Source organism: Dysidea avara, chromosome 6 (assembly GCF_963678975.1).
Source record: "Dysidea avara chromosome 6, odDysAvar1.4, whole genome shotgun sequence".
NCBI classification, from domain to species: Eukaryota; Metazoa; Porifera; class Demospongiae; order Dictyoceratida; family Dysideidae; genus Dysidea; species Dysidea avara.
The window spans coordinates 14,582,581-14,600,227 of record NC_089277.1 but is presented as its reverse complement, the minus strand read 5'-3'; the positions used below and the strand labels follow the sequence as shown (position 1 = coordinate 14,600,227).

Sequence of the window (17,647 nt, the reverse complement as noted above, 5' to 3'; positions counted from 1 at the left end):
TCTTTTCTTTACAGCTAAAATTTGGGCACCATTATGATCCCACAGACTTTTTTGAATGCAATCACAAACCATCAAACATGTCATTTGTACATATTAATATACTATTTTATTGTCAGAGTGTCCTTATAGTTGTTATTGTATAGAGAAGAAGATATGTTAGCACTATTATAATATTGTAATATAATGTATTTTGTATGTATGTCCTGTACAAGCAACATGTAAAACATACACACACACATTCATTTTGTGGTTGTTGTAAAACTGTGTTCTTGCAGTGTTTTGTTTTGTCTCCTTTTTTAAATAATGATTATTGGTGTTTATAATACTCTTCTACCACAAGCTTGTGAAGGGCAGACATGCACAGCTAGCTACCTGTATCCGTGTATCTACCAGTCTGGCGGCGCCCGCCCCTTCGCATACGAAGGGACGGGCGCCGCCAGACTATGTATTACGTCTGTTGAACGTGATAATTAAGCTGTGCACGTGATTAACGCGCAACTTTAGTTGGGCGTGAACGTCAAGTTGTAGCAGTGAACTGAACAGACCAAGAGAAGCCGTAGACTACTTGATTTTTTAAAAAGTTTCACTCCTTGAAGTGCGCATCAGGTAATTGTATTAGTGTGTATATATTTGGTAAGGTAAATGATGGTATTTACGGACACTCTGATAAAATCGCTCTAACATTGCACTCCCAACAAGTAAGCACAAACTCTAGGAATCGTTTTAAAGCCTATCTTATGGTGCATCTGCAGTACAAATTTCGTTTTGATACAATCAACTGCTGAGGAGTTATGAGCCAAAATTTAACAGCGTGTAAAAATGCAACATGCGGCTAATTCCGGACACTTAGAATAACAATCAAGTAGCGCCCTTCTACAGGTTACCAATCCTCTTTAAAAGTATAGAGACTAATGTACCACTCATCTGCAGCTTATATATCAAGTAGAAAGTTCATACCTTTTGGGAGGAAGCAGCAGTGCGTATTTTAAAAGCAGGGCCGCCCACAGGGGGGGGCAACTGGGGCACTTTGCCCCGGGCCCCAGCCTGAAAGGGGCCCCAGGAGGCCCCCCTGAATACCTGTTTAAAAGATCGATATACTCTAATAGAGCAGTCACAGTATTCTTCAGAGGAGCAGTGTAGCAAGCTTAGAGATATGGTTGGTGATGGGTAGTTATTGTCATTGCCATCAGGTTGTGACCTCTTTTTTTTTTTTTTTTTTGGTCTTCACCTTACAACTTGGGTCAAGGGCCCACTTTAACTCTTTGCCCTGGGCCCCTTAATTTCTCTGGGCGGCCCTGTTTAAAAGGTTTATGTAATTCACGAATATTGAAAAATCGACTGCTACTCCGCCTGTGCTGCATGAATTCTTATGATATTTGCTATGCAATTACCCTAGGGTACGATCTTCTTATAAACCTTTGACAATCGAAAATATGAGTTTGGCTGCCTAACATTTTCGGTTTTGAACAAAAATACCCATGGTTAGGCTACAAATTCGTGTCAAACTTCGCGATGGAATAACGGATTCGCTTCAATTTTGGTTTGTAGATAGGCCATAGGACACTGCATTAGTATAACAAATTATAGGCCCGGGGATTCTACTGTTGTTGAGAACGATCTAGGTGTCTGGAATTACTGAACTGATCAGTAGAACTGTATTATTATCATAATTATAACTCTCGCGTGAGACGTGGTCACGGGCATTCAGCCTTTTTCTCACTTGCACACACGCAGTCATCAATCTCACTCAATTCACTCCTTGGTAGTGGAGGCGGAAGGTGGGAGCTAGAGCCACCAAACTTTCAGATGAGAGAGACAGAGCTCTGCCTTGTGTGATGTTACATGTGATTAAATGTCGTGGTTTCTAAACTGGCAGCATGTAGTGGAAGGATTTGTACATATGTTGTACCTATAGTCAGACCCTTTCCTTTCTTTTGTGTGGGGGCGGGAAAAGAAAATGGTCTGATGAACATCATCCTGAGATTGACTGCACAGCTTCTGGATTGTTTGTGGGTACAAATGATGTGTTTTGCTAATCGTTGTGTCATTTGCATTCTGTTGCCATAGATATAAGGCGTGATCATAGATATACTAGTACCCAGGATTGGATCATTTCACGTGAGTCCATTGACTTCAATGCAAACATGTTTGCCAGATCATTGTTACCCCCTTTGAAAAAGGTGGGATAGTGAAATACGTCATTCACAATACGTTTCTGTAAAATGTCAATAAGTGAGAGTGTTTGTTTAGTTGTTGGTAAGCCTTCCTCGCAAAAGGGGGTGGTAAATTAGTGGTAGGACCTGGTTTGTAGGTGTGTCTCTCGATGCGGCTGCCAATACATAGCCACCATTAATGAAGGAATCAGACTTATAGTACACAGCAACTAATTATTAATGTTTTGAGAAGTAGTCTCAAGAGTAGAACTAGTTTTCTGTGTGATAAATTTGAAGATATTGCTAATTCCGGTAACAATGATACGGCATGAAAAACTGGGTGATTCAAATCCCGGGTACTTGTCTGTATATCTATGGTGTGATCTGCTGACCTTCGCATCATTTGCATTCTATTACCATAGCTACTGCTTTATATCTATGGCAACAGGATGCAAAATGATGCAGAGATTAGCAAAACACGTCATTTGCACCCACAAACAATCCGGAAGCTGTGCAATAGAATCCCCACAATCTCGGGATAGGCCAATGACGATGCTATACTATGTTCACCAGACCCTTTTCTTTCCCCGCCCCCACACAAAGAAAGAAAAGAGTCTGGCTACACGAGACTATGTTGTCCCTGAAAGATTTTAATTGACTAGTTTTGTAAAAAGTGTCACCAGATTCAATCTCGCCACTTACAGTATTTTTTAGTGTTGGGTGATATATCGATATTATGTACCACTCTGTGTGGGCAGTTCAAAGGCACCCCAGTGTCATAATTTGTATATTGCACTGCTGCAGACCACAGCGAGTGCATTATAACTTATAACGCACTGGTTGCGGTTTTGTAGACCACAACGAGTGCATTATAAGTTATAATGCACCGCAATATACAGATATTGCACTGGCTGCGGTTTTGTGCAGCATAGCACAAGTGCCGGTGGCGAAGACCACTACGACACCTCACCTAATAGGTGGAAAGACACTTCACAGATCACTCGAATTCTTTTATAGCCTGACATGTAAAGGTCGATTGTGGGCCATAACGTCACCAGTACGTATAACGTTTTCAAGCAGCCAATGGCGATTGAAAAAGCCAACGCAGGTGGCCACAACTCTAGTCTACATATATAAACGTACTTATACACCTTACTAGTCTGGTGCCATCCGTTAGCCCAGATTAAACTGTAGTCCACTTCGACAATGACTCAATAAAACAAATATATTCTAAATAATACTAACCTTTACGTTGGATTGTGGGAACCAGTTTTGTCATGCCACCAGATTTGAGTTTAGCCAGTGTAAATAGTAAGAATTAGACTAGTATCGTTTATTAGTTAGGTTTTGTTTGCTTAAACCGTCTATTTAGCTGCTTTTTTTCGCTCGAGAGAATCACTATGGTGATTAGTCTGGTGCTTAGTCTATATGGCACGCTGGCATGCCGATCACTACATGATGAGAGTCGAACAACAAATGCAGGTTAGTGATATAACCCATAGCGTACTAGCTTTCAACATATCAGGTGGCTGCAGTACTGCAGGGGGAACGTCATCGCAATGTCTGGATTGGTTACCCACAATCGATGTTAGAAACCTGGCCTTTATAAGTGTTCAGCTGTCTTGCGAGACTCTCCCCACCTATTAGGTGAGTGGTACATAACAGTTATACAACGTGCACTCGTGCTCTGCCTGTATAAACACACTTGCCTTCGGGCCTGTCGGCCCTCAGACTCGTGCGTTTATATCAGGCAGAGCACTCGTGGCCGTTGTATAACTATATAAAATGTATCATTTGATTTTTGCCAATATCGAAAAGTATCGATATATCTTTTAGATTGTGATATTTCGATACAGTACAATTTATCACATGATCTGAATTAGCTTTAAAACATGTATTTGAGCTTATTTAATAGTTGATTGTAGCTTTCAGTAACTTTCAAATCACTCAGTATGTGGGCAGAAAAATCCCCATTGTGTATAGCCATATAGCTAAATTATGTAAGAAAACTAGCTATTTACTCATGCAAATTCTGTTACAATATTGTATTGAAAAGTATCAATTTCGACCAATTTTAGTCAATATCATATCGATATCATATCGATATCATATCGTTCTGATAATCCTGTTATCGCCCAGCCAGCTGGCCATACTACTTTTTCAAGACTTTAAAACTTCTCCTGGGGAGGGGGGTGCCATGCCCCATCCCCTAAAAAATGAGCATGCCACTGAGTGTGTTTCGCGCATTGTATTGTTTATTCACTACAACCATGAGCCAGCCTCCAGCTTCCACACAAGTGTCAGCTAAAATACCCCCTTGGCCCTCCATCCTTTCGGGAAGGTATAAAAACTGGAACAGAACCAATTAGGACATGTGCCTACTTTAATATTGCTTTTCAACAAGTTGTAAAAGATTTTCAGCCATTGCACAATGGCTATATTCCAATGATAGCGTGTATTCCAAGCTTTTTATAACAATTAGGCTGGTTTTCTGAACTTACTATTATTTTAGCTTATTGGTTTGCTTTTGCACAGAGTGATATGTTTATTGTGAAGAACTGTACATTAGGAGACTTGAAGATAGCCTTTTGCAGTGTAAGCTAAGATGTAGAGTTATAATAATAAATGTTTGTGTGGTGGATGTTAAATAGAAACTACATGTAGACAGCTTCTTATGTCTGTAGGTAGAAATAACGAAGATTACAACACAAACATTATGATGTTTTACCTGCTGTACAACTAAAGTAATTCTACCCCATGATTGTCCTTCAATGGAAGGATTCGCCAAAGAAAGCATGCAGAATGCGGGTGATATGGGCATTTAATAGGTATTAAATAGAAATTCAGTGTAAACAGTTTCGAATGTAGCTGCAGGCAAGTTCAGGGTAATATTGCAATGGTTGGGGAAGGTGTATAAACTTGTCAAAATGATTTTAAAATTGGCGCACGTCCTAATTTGTTTGGTTCTGTTCTGGCTTTTATACCTAGCTTCCCCATCTTATCTACTTTCCTTTGCCTCTGCTTTGTGCAAGCAAAAAATCCATGAGGTGTAGAATAAAAGGCAACAGTCTCATGTGATCTGTACCCATAAAAAATAAGATGTTACCACCATGTAGCACGAAGTGCAGGAACAGAACCAAAAGTTATTATACAGGATACTTCATAGTTTAATTTTGTGGGTGCATGACCTCAAAATCTGCTTTCTAAAGTTGAGATTAGTTGCACGTGATCTGGCAGTCATACTCGAAGATGGGATGGAATGGTGAAATGATGTGTTAAGATTGCAGACAGAATTGAATCTGCATTGAAAAATCTATAGATATAGCATATAATACAATATATGAAGTGCTGGGCTTTACCAGCCACGGTTATCACCCCAAAACCAGCCTCAATTTCCCTTCATGACAACTTGGCAGTTAATTCAAAAATGTCTTAAGAGGAACCCCAAACCCCTCCAAGAAAGTTTCTATGGAATTTTAAACATTCTAATTGCAGAATTTTTTGCTGACAAACTGTTGTCTCCAAGCTAACCCTAAACTCCAGTCTTTATAACCATTCTGTAGGTATAGGCAACCTTCCTTGTTCACCACTGTTTAGCTATTCCCTTGTTTCACTACTTTTTTCTTTAATCCTTAATCCAACTTAAAATTTGTTCTACTTGTATATAAACAAAGGCATAGGAACAATTTTCAGAGTGTGTGTGTGTGTGGGGGGGGGGGGGGGGAGGAGGAGGACAAAGTTAGCCATAACCAGACACCCAAGGTTCCATTGATACAGCTTCTTGTACCCAGATCATATGTGTATTTATATAAAGGTGTTATGGAGTGTGTTATCACTAGCTAATAACTCTACACCTATACTGCATAGCTATATCTACATAGCTATCCTGCTAATGGCTGCTATGCTCCTCTATACCTACTGCATGTGCTTGATGTATGTATATATCACATGAGAAATCATGGTTATGTGAAGATCTTCTCTTTATGCTATCTTTACGTACTTCACACTACAAGGATTACAACATTAATAGTTTTACCCGCAAAGTGAAACACCGTTACCTTTAAGGAACTACAAGCTAGGATGCCTGCTCTAACAGGTGTTCCAAACTGAGTGTAGATCACGTGAATACCACACTGCCTTCACGGTTGGCCACTTTTATTTTCAGTATCTTGTATATTTCTCTTTAGACTACTTTCTTCTTAAGAGCAGGGCTCAACCCAGAATATTAACCTAGAGGGGGCAAAGTAAGTCGCTTCAGATTCTAGGGAATCTGGGGGCATGCTCCCCCAGGAAAATTTTGAAAATTTAGGTGTAAATATACTCAATTTGGTGAAATTTTACTGTGATGCCATTGAATATTGACCATTGGATTATACAACTTTAGGATCAATTAAACCTTTCCATTTCTCAAGGCTTTAGGTATAAACCTGGGGAGGGCAATAGCTAATCCCCCCCCCCCCCCCCCCCCCCCTAGATTAACCCCTGAAGAGTCTAGACTACTTGATAAATCAACTTCTGAATCACCTAATTCTGGTTTATTTGTCAGTAGTCAGTAACTCCCATACACTTGTGAGACTGCCCTCTTAGATCTGTTACCACCCTATCAATTTTGAGTTAAATATCATATAAAGCCACATACATGGCGCTCTTTCTACTATGTAAACTTCTCACTGCATTGGATCCAGGAAATATTTGAACAACAGATATCACATGCAAGCATGACAGAAATAAAATTACAGGTTTTGTGTTTTATACAGTACAATGAATGGCTTGACAGTTGTGGTGAACTGGTGATGCCACACCCCAGAGAGTGCTTTTGTGTGATGGTTGTATGGCTTCTTGGCCCAAAAGTGGGGGAGCCAAAACATGCTTTTCAAAATAGTGTGAGGGCCATGGCCCCCCTACCCCCCTCCCCCCACCCCAACCCGGTTCCAACGCCCTTGTATATAAATATAAATCCCATGTACAAAGATTGTATGCAGTTCTCAGTGAACGGGGGTTATGCTAGTGCACGTGAGACCAGCCAGAAAGTACAGTTATCTAGGCAGGATTGGCTAGTTGAAATAACACGCACAAAGTTTAACCATGCATATTATTCTGTAATATACCCACATGTAGCTGTATCTAGTTAAACAATAGCTATGTAGCCACAGTACAGTGTAAATGTATTGGCAAACAATTTTGCTATAACTAACACAGAGAAACCATGCTGGTATAATGACATGGAATCCTACGCTGCTAGTTATGAAGTTGGTTGCATGCTGCAGTTTCGTCACGATCATGGTTTGGAAGAATTTCACTTATTCTGTATTGCTCAACTTGACAGCCCTGAACATTAACGTAGGCTTTCCTCATTACTGCAGGAGGCTGAGTTTACCCTAACCACTCAAGTCTACGTTGTCATAGTGATTCAAACAATGCAAACATCAGTGTAGTGAAGAGTACTAGTACATGTACTAGGGCATGAACAAATGTTGATTTTAAACATTCAAATATTCTCTCAAAATCCGTAACGAATGTTCGAATGTTAAAATTCTACCAAATACACCACACACACATCACCCATGTCATAATTTTTGTAATATACAGTACTATAATTTATTGTGATAGTTATTGTAAATATTTTGACAATAAGTGATAAAATGATAAAACATGTACAAGTAGACACCTCTTATATAGTTACTTCAAGTCACAATCAAGACTACAGAAAGTCCAAATCTTAAAAAGGTAAGGAAGTACAACTGTACATAAGTGAGTCAAGAGTTTGGTAACAAGTCAGCCAGCAGTCGGAAGTTTTTATTTAGAAAAGCAAATACATCTACATTTTCAGGTTTAAGACAGCTTTGTAGATTGGTCACTGTAAGCCCAGCTGTTAAAAACAGCCTTTCACTTACTGTTGATGTAGCAGGCACACATAAAATAGACCTGGCCACTCTAGACAAGTGTTTGAATCTAAGTTCATTCATCTTTCACCATTGCAAGGGATTTGTATTCCTGGGAACCACTTTCTTAGCAAAATACTGGCTGACTTAATCTTCACAATCATCATGAGGATCATAATCTCCTTCTTCACCAAGAAGGATGTCAAGTGCAGTTTTAGTCTTCTTGCATGGCAACTGAACTGGTACAACGTGTGCTGAGTCTGCTGATTCCACCAATTCTTTCATCATCCTAGCTTAACATCACCCATCCAAAAACTTCAAGTTATGGAATCTTGGATCAATAGCACTTGCTAGCACTAGTGTTTCAGTAGAGTTTAAATAGTCAAACCCTCATCTTTGTTGTTTGTTGTTGTCACACTCTCATCATCAAGCACTGCAGTCAGAGGCCACCTGTTGTGCAGTATACTCTGTATCATGTATAATGTCCTATTCTATGTAGTAATGCAGGCCTGCTGCAACTTCTTTGGTTCAACAGACATTGCTTCTTGTCGTCTTTTGAGTTCAGCAGTGGCAAGTGCACTGTGCCAAAGTGAGTTACTAGCTTCTTTGCTGCACCTAAAGCTTGTGAAATGGCAGTGAGACTCAAGCCTTCCTCAATACAAAGTTGTAACCGATGTGTGGCACAACTGTGGCTCTGTTAATTACCAGTCTCTTCATGAAATTTGTCACCAGCCAACTCCATGTTTGAGCACTGGTCGTGTACCACTGATAGCAGGTATTTCTTCTCCAAATCGTAATCTGCCATCACCTGCTGCACTTTCTCAACAATGTTGTCTGCTGTATGGTGCTCAGGGAATGGAGAAGCTGCCAGAACACAGGTAACCATATTCCATCTGCTGGTAATAAAGTGACAGGTAAGTGATAAGTAAGCATCATTGGCTCGACTGGTCCAAATATCTGTTGTAAAGCAAAGAACTCCACCTCTGTTTGAAGGTAATCTTTGATGGAAGCTTTTCCATTTGCAAACCTTCCTTGCCACTTCAGCAATATGTGTAGCAGATGGCACACGATGTCCAGGTTCAACAATTCATAAGAGCCTGAAACACTATTTCTTCTATCATGACAGCTGGGCGAAGATCGCGTACAACCATGTCAGTGATGTGCTCTGTTATTCTCTTCGCACAACCCTCTGGGCACTTAGCTTTTGATAAATATTCATTTAGACAAGGTTGATCCTCTGGCGGATGCAACTTTGAAGGGTGAGCACAGACCAAGTGGTCTTGCAAATTACTGGTTCCTCCGTGATGAGTGTATTCATTTTTACAAACTTTACACAAGGTTTTCTGCCCTCTTTTCACGAAGAATTCCCATAAATCTGATTGTTTTCTTCAGCTGAAGTTGACGTATCAGTGTCATTCGAGGTGTCATTTTCCTCAAGGTTATCTTCGTGGCCTTCCACCTTTTATCATCGTCATGTTTTTCAACAGTGATGTCATGATTTCATTTATGCGTGCACTTGCGAACATTCAAATCTTGGCTTTTCCATTCGAAGTTTACTTAATTTGAATCATTCAACAAATATTCGACATTGTTTCATGCTCTAACATTTACATGTTTTAGTACCGTGGGATGATGCTAAGGGCGGTAAGCAGTGTGTATCATCTGAGTGGTAAGTAACAACCTGAAATTTTGTAGTCACCTCAAATTATTTCCTGAAGTTTTGAAAGATGGAAGTTGATGATTGAAAATTTACAGAAAACTAAAACTTATTGATTTGCTAATTTGGGACACAGATGGGCAATACTAGAGAATTTTTGATCTGATCCAATATTCAGTACTTAAATCCCAGTGTATTAGAAACTGAGCTAACATTCTGCTATGCAATCGTGCTAGCTGTCAAATTCTTAGTTTACTCCAAAGGATTTATTAATTACTACAGGATGTGTATCTTACTACAATGATTCTAAACTGCCAGTGTAATAATTTTAGTACAACAATAACCGTAATAAATTTTGCAACATCAAAATATGTCAACACTGGTATTTGCTTTCTCACTACCAGGATACTACCTAAGGCTGTAAAATGCATAGCTAGATCACTTGCACATGATTGCATAACAATAGAATATATAAATATTTGGATGGATCTAGCACCCATAAAGAAAAAAGCTACATGCCATTCTTCACTTCGTCTATTCTGCAAGTGTAATAGGATTCCAAACTGTAGACTGCTATTTGCAGACATTTGACACAATTTCAGGGACGCCCTGGACCAAGTTTTCTAAAAGTTGCAAATACTTCCCAAATTTGTTTTATTATTGTACCACCAAGTGTCACCAATATGATTATCCCAAGTTTTGAATTACTGCTGAAGGTGTTGATGTGCACACATTGGCAACAAGTAGTCTCATCCTCAGCCACCCATGCACTTGATCATGCAAAAGCCACCTGATGACATTAGTCCAACTTCTTGGCCCAGGAAGTGTGCATTAATAAATTATATATCTGAAAAAGCAGCGTAGTAGTTGTCTAAAGGTCTTCTTTATTGTTCCAAGTTGAATATTAAGGAGGTTTTCATACATCACGTTTTAATTGACATTTATTAGTCACGCCAGCAATTTTATAAAGTCACACTCTAAACAGCTGGAAGGTTTTTTCATTTGAATGTAACACAACAAGAATGTTTATAGCAATATCTCACTAGAGCCAAGAAGTCAAGTGTGTTATTTCTAAAAGTACACTGAAAAGCATCTTTTCTATACAGGTACTGTGCTGTGAGATGTAACACAAACTATTGTTGCTACACTGTTACTACCTTGATGTCGTGGATTGTATTCCTTGTGTGGTCTGTAGTTTATGTTAATGTGGGGCTGGTATCAGCTGTTGCCACTATTGCAACGGCAGTCCTCCTCTAGAGAGTAGAGCTGGTGCTACTATAATAATCAATGATTGGTCACCTTGAAGTTGGGGATCTATGTAACAGCAATCTGAGTATGTCATAGGACGTAGGACATGCATGGCCTGCCAGCTATATTAATTATTGTCTGAAAAGTGAAGTATCTATTACACTTTGTTGTCAGCTGTGTTCAACCCATTACATAGCAGTACAAATCAACAACTGTTCAGAAAGCACCTCTGCAATCAAAACAGCCACTATGAAAAATACGAATTATTTCTGTTATGAAGGGAAGCCATCATGTGCTATCGCCAAATCGACACTTTTTGCTATCAGCAAAAATGTATGGAACACAAAGGAGGACACTGGTAAGTCCATGAAGAGTGCATTGTACATATTGTGGTATGCCAAAAGGCACCTCTCGGGCTGAAGCGATGTCGAACAGTGAAAATAATCAAGTACGTAGCCTTAGCCATTATCAAGTTACACTTGTTTGAAGGCATCAGTCAGTCAGTCAATTAGTCAGTAGAAAATTCCGTTAAATAAATTATTTTTAAAATTCTGTAGCAATTTGTTGAAAGCGTTTTGGGCTGATCTGAAAGCTTGTTTAGTTTTACCTAACCAATACTGCCTCATTGTCAGGGAAATTGAGATTTGGGTGATGTCATTTCATGGGCCATGCCTACTCCTTTGTGGTCCCTACTACACAGTAGTATCGTGATACTTCAACCATTAATGTAACTGTATACTGTGGTGATTGGTGTAATTTTAATATTTTAGCTACCTGCATTATTGTTTTTGATGGATACACTTGTACACAATTACTGCAAGTACACAGTACACTATGTAATATAATTTTACAGTAATGCCACAGGGTATATTGTTGTATCATTTGAGCTACTTTTTATGTAATCTGTTTACTGTTATCATGTGTGTAATATTTTGTTATTCTTCACATTATAGTGAACAATGTCAGCAGTGGAGGTGAAGAAAGCTCAAAATAATTTAAGTTGTCCAGTTTGTTATCAACTGTTCAACAACCCCAAGTATCTGCCTTGTTATCATTCCTACTGTGAAGGATGTCTGGAGAAGATGCAGGTACAATCCAAGATCATCTGTCCTGAGTGCAGGAAGGAAGCTAAGGTTTCTGCAGGAGGAGTGAAGGAATTTGCTACCAATTTCTTCATCAACCGACTCTAGTTGATGATTTGATTCTGAAGAAGAAAGTAGCTGGGGAAGAGAAAGTCAATTGTGACAGCTGTGAAGAGGATGATCCTGTGGTGTCATTTTGTCCTGACTGTAATTCTTTTCTGTGCCGTACTTGTAATGACTTCCACAAACGCAACAAGCAACTAAGAAGCCATGGTGTTGTGCCATTAACTGAACTGAGATCAAACAAAGATACACCAGCCATCCAAGCTAAGGTGAAGATCCCACTTTGTAAGGAACATGATTATGAACTGAAGCACTACTGTGAGACATGTGATGAACTGGTGTGTATGTATTGTACAATGAAAGATCACAATGGCCATAGTCATGACACTGTGAACAAGATGGCTAGTAAGCACCGGTCTCAGTTAAAGAAGGTCACCACTCCAATAGTAGGAATGATCCAAGATCTGTCTGGTGTACATGATAACATCAACAAGATGGTGAAGAAGATAAGAAAACAAGGTGATGAAGTGAACAAGCAAATTGATCAACATTACGTTGAACTGGTCGAAAAGCTGATGAAGCAGAAAGATCAAGTGAAGCAACAAGTACGTGACACAGTGTCACAGAAAGAGAAGGCACTTACAACACAACTTGATGAAGTGGATTCAACACAAGCTAAACTTGTGAGCATGAAGGAACTGAATGATGCTCTAGAGAAGAGCTCTGACCAAGAATCATTGTCTGCAAAGAAACAAGTGATTGATGGTATGCAGCAACTAACTGAGAAGTACAAGAAACTGAACAAACATCCTGTACAATCAGCCTCAATGAAGTTTACACCTAGCAAAGATCCTTTTCCACAATTTGGTTCTTTCTCTGCTGTTGTAAACCTCTGTAGTTATGAGGTAGCTAATCTTCCACAATCCATCATTGTAGGTAAAAAGGTAGAAGTCACCATCATCACCAAGGATAGCAATGGAGATCATTGTTCCACAGGAGGTCACAAGGTATTTGTCCAGTTAAAATCATTTACAGGCAATGTGACTGTTGGGGAGGTGAGGGATAACAATGATGGTAGTTATGTGGCTTCATTTGTAGGTGAGCAAGTTGGAGAGGGAAAGTTACATGTGTCCATAAATGGTCAGGAAATTAAGGAAAGTCCCTACAGCATTGTGGTTAGGAATTACCAAGCACTTAACCTGCCAAACAAGATAGTGAATAATGATGGTAGCATGGGTTATCCCTGGGGTGTTGCATTTGGTAGGAATGGAGTATGGGCAGTAGCTGACTATACCAACAATTGTGTGTATGTATTTGATGGTCAGGATAAGTTAGTTAGGAAGGTTGGTAGCAGTGGTAGTAATAATAGTCAATTCAGTTATCCTCAAGGTGTTGCATTTGATAATGACAATCACTTGTATGTGACTGATAGGGATAACCACAGGGTACAGAAGTTTGATGTCAATGGTAACTACTTGTTACAGTTTGGAGGTCGTGGTTCAGGTGATGGTAAACTACAGTATCCATATGGTATCACAACACATAATGGTAGGGTATATGTTACTGATAAGGATAACCATCGTATATCAGTGTTCCAGTACAATGGTCAGTTTTGCATCTCTTTTGGTTCTGATCAGTTAGGTAGTCCCTATGATGTAGCAGTTAATATCAATAATCAGTTGCTTGTTGTTGACCTTAGTAATCACTGCATAGTCACTTTTACTCTTGATGGTCATTATGTAGGCAAGTTTGGTACACAAGGATCTAATAGGGGTCAGTTGTATAATCCATATAGTCTTGCCACTGATGTGAATGGCTTCATCTTAGTTAGTGATTATAATCATCGTGTGTCTATCTTTGACCATGTTGGTAACTTCATTCATTGCTTTGGATCATATGGATCTGCTAATGGTCAGTTTAGTGGTCCTGTTGGCATAGCTCTTAGTCCTAATGGTAGCATCTATGTTAGTGACTACAGCAACAAAAGGATTCAGATCTTTACCAACTACTGACCTTATAACAATAATGTGTTTATATTTTACAGGAAGTGAAGTGACTATGTAAACTATACACTAGTAGTGTAACACTAACACTGTTGTGTTTTGATGATAATTGTATTAGTAGTTATTTCATTTTATTTTTGTTTATTGTTTGTGGTTATAATATTCCAATTTTTGTAGCTAGGTTACCTTTATGTGTAATTTATTCTGGTTGTTATAGTTACGATCTTGTACAACACTACACTACATAATATTGTAATGGTTTGTATACATCACATTATTGTTTATATACCATATTTGGATATGTGGTTTAATGTAATAATTAAATGTTTTAAATTTCACAGTTTCATCATTAGTGTACATGTACTATGTATCAAAGGAAATAACAACACCAGGTGTGTACATGTGAGACAATAACTTATACATACACCCTGTGCCACATTAATAAGTGATGTGTGTATAGTGTGTAGTTATGTTCTTATAATTTTCTGCCTCTACACTTGAAGTTAGCCACGTGATGACATGAATGTGGCCTAGAATCATTTTGCTTTCTCCAAGCTCCAAGCTTATAAGCCTCCATATTGGTGTGAATGTGGTATATACAAAAAAATAAAATAAAAGTTTAGAGCTATATATATGTAAAAGTCAATATGTGACTGGATCTTCGAAAAGGGGTATAATAGCCTTTCATGATCAATTGCATGTACATGCAATCCATAACTTGATTTGTGAGTACGTGTAGTATATGTACCAGCCTGAAATTTGGTCACCTTATAATTACACTCCTAACATAGAACTATTCCTTGATGTAATTTTTAGACAATGGGTTAAACACATGACGAGTTCTGATTAATTTTGTCAAACTAATTGTGACCGAATTTGACAAAACAGGGCTTCCACACATATCTACTTTTATGACTTTTAAACATCACAACTTAATGTAGGAGTATGCCATTAGTTTCAAATTTTGACCTGGTATTTTACAATGCTATGGAAGAATTGTTGGAAAATTTTAGGTCCATAGCTTGCTGATCAGTCAAGTTACAGTTGGTTAAAGTCAGAAAATTTGATATGTGTGAAAGCCTTGTTTTGTCAAATTTGGTCACAATTGGAGGTTTGAAAAGGCTACATGACCCCTTTTCACAGATCCGTCACATGAAACTGCAAAACGTAAACCATTGATGTGCCACAGTAATTAAAATTTAAACCTATTGTCATATCACCTGTGTAAATAGGTCACCTGTTGTTAAACTGACCATTCTGCAAATAGGTCAAGCACAAAAATAATGATCTGTCTGAAATTAAAATGCAGCCATGTACCTCCAGCTGGTCAACAATTATTGGCCCAAGTAACTGACAGGTTTTACATAATATACTGTGCTGTAATCTAGTCTGAACATCTTAAGCTTGAGCTGTCAATGAAGACAAATGCACTGTAAAACTGAAGTGTAAGCCTCAAGGAATTATGCCTGCATAATTTTGAGCATAATGACGGGGTAAAAGAATTGGGAATTATTCCAGCATTTTGAAGCAATTAATTTTAAGAACATAGTTGGCATAGTAAGCAATTGATATACTCCAATAGAGCAGTCACCTACTTTAATAGAGCATTCAGCAAAATGATGTTTAGTCAGCTGCACATGTTTTAACAGTAACAAAGTGACTTGCCAGCTAAAAGCTAGCTTTCCTGTCTAGCAGAACAGCATGATCACTACTCCCAAATGTTGCTAAACATTATAAATTATAACACTGAGTTTGGAATAATTTTGAGAATAATGAGTACATTTTGGAAATAATAAAAGCATAATGTTTTGAGAAATTTGAAATAGCATAATGATAAAAATTTGGAGTATAATCCCCCGAGGCCTACTGAAGTGTCTTTTGGATGTCAAAGTGGACACCAATGTTACAATATTGTGGTGTCTGTATTGACACTTCAGGCCTGAGTCAAATATGATCAAAGTTTTGCCCAAATGCTTTCTCGAATTTCACCTATATTATGTTCTTTGGTGTTCCTAACTTCCCATTATGCTTGCAGTATGCTCCTAGGTTACCAACATTTCTTACCATTTTAAATGGTGAATGCTCTATTAGAGTATTTCACTACAAAGTGACTGTTCTATTAGAGAGTATATCAATGTCTGTAGTACAATGAATTTGAGTGTTTTATTGCAGTCTCTACTGAGTGGTTTATTAAGGAGTATTGATCTATCTTAAGCCCCATAGTTTGAATATCCACCTATTATGGTGGCATAACACTACTCCAGCATATTATGCTGGCATTATTTTGACACATGCAGGCCTATTTTACAGTGTGGGACACAGCTGCAGAGTTTAAGGTAATTCCACATGCAAACATGATGTGTACTACTGTTTGTATACATTGACAAAAGGTATACACCTGTACATGTGTAGCTGACTAGTGGACTTTGTAGCTGATTTTTGGTCATCAGAATTTTGTGAGAATCAAAAGGTACTATAATCTTCATGTAGTACATACAACACTACCATACTGTATGATTAGTTTTGTAATATTTATAATTGTATATGTGACCGAATTTTGGAAAATCACCCTTATGGGTGCATGTGACACATTAAATATCTAGTTCTGAAATACAGCATTATAAGTTAAATTCCTATCCAATTAAGGGTAGAATAACCATAGATACCCTGAATTACAAGAACATTTTTAGAAATATTTGAAAAGCGCTTTCTGCTATTAACAGCACCATGCTAGTTTCAAAAATTCTAATTGTTTGAGGCGCAACCATAAGGGTGATTTTCCAAAATTCGGTCACATGTGTGTACAAATGTGTTGTATACATATGCAAAAATATTTGTTCTTATTTTGTAAAATGTCCTTTTTTACAGTGAAGGTATTTTGGGAGGATATTATGCATGGACTCTGTTTGTGAAATATTCAATCCAGTGATTCCCTACAAGTGAGCTGCATGGTCCTAGAGTGAAATTCACTGGTCTCAATTAGCTATAAAGGGTTTCCAGGACATTAGATTATTTAAAATATATTTAGACAGGGCTCTATACTTACTGCAAGATAGTGGTTTGTGTATGCTCTTTCCTTTACTTTAAGCTCTTCAAACTTACACAAGCATTAAATTGATCAAGGTGCTATAAGTAATCAAGGCCGGCTCCAGGAATTTCGGTGACAGGTTTCCAATTTTGTTACTTGTTAACTTGGGGGTCTGGATGGGGCAATTGGAAACAGTGGAAATGGAAACCAGAAACAAAAAGTGGAAATGGTCAAATTGTCATATAAATGTATGCTAGAGTAAACCCTTGTTTAGTGGCCACCTCTGTACAAAGACCACATTGTAATTAGATCTCAAAGAAGGCTAAGGACCACTTTATGGTCACCTTTGATAAAGGCCACCTCGTTACATGGTAGTATTTGGTAGACTTCAAACATGTATTTCATGACTAAAATCAGTTATCTTTTTGTACACACTCCACTCAAGTCATATAAAATCATCACTTAGTTTATACCAGCATAGATAATACTGTGGTACCAGAATGTGTCATACAAAAATATTCCACGCAAGTG

At 38.3% G+C, this 17,647-nt stretch overlaps 2 protein-coding genes across 16 annotated transcripts in view; both read left to right on the top strand.

Moving 5' to 3' along the window:
* The window catches only part of LOC136259187 (U4/U6.U5 tri-snRNP-associated protein 1-like), a 52,754-nt gene extending 52,430 nt beyond the window's left edge, over positions 1 to 324 (top strand). For all 15 annotated transcript variants that reach the window (XM_066052667.1, XM_066052663.1, XM_066052665.1 and 12 more), the window contains one exon: positions 15 to 324. The gene's annotated coding sequence lies outside the window, so the exon portion shown is untranslated. The remainder of the gene's footprint in view (positions 1 to 14) is intronic.
* A 158-nt stretch (positions 325 to 482) lies between these two features.
* On the top strand, positions 483 to 14,369 carry LOC136259179 (E3 ubiquitin-protein ligase TRIM71-like). The gene is made up of 2 exons (XM_066052635.1): positions 483 to 606; positions 11,894 to 14,369. The coding sequence occupies exon 2, from the start codon at positions 12,430 to 12,432 to the stop codon at positions 14,095 to 14,097; it is 1,668 nt and encodes a 555-aa protein (XP_065908707.1). The 5' UTR covers positions 483 to 606; positions 11,894 to 12,429; the 3' UTR covers positions 14,098 to 14,369.
* The last annotated feature ends 3,278 nt before the right edge of the window (positions 14,370 to 17,647 follow it).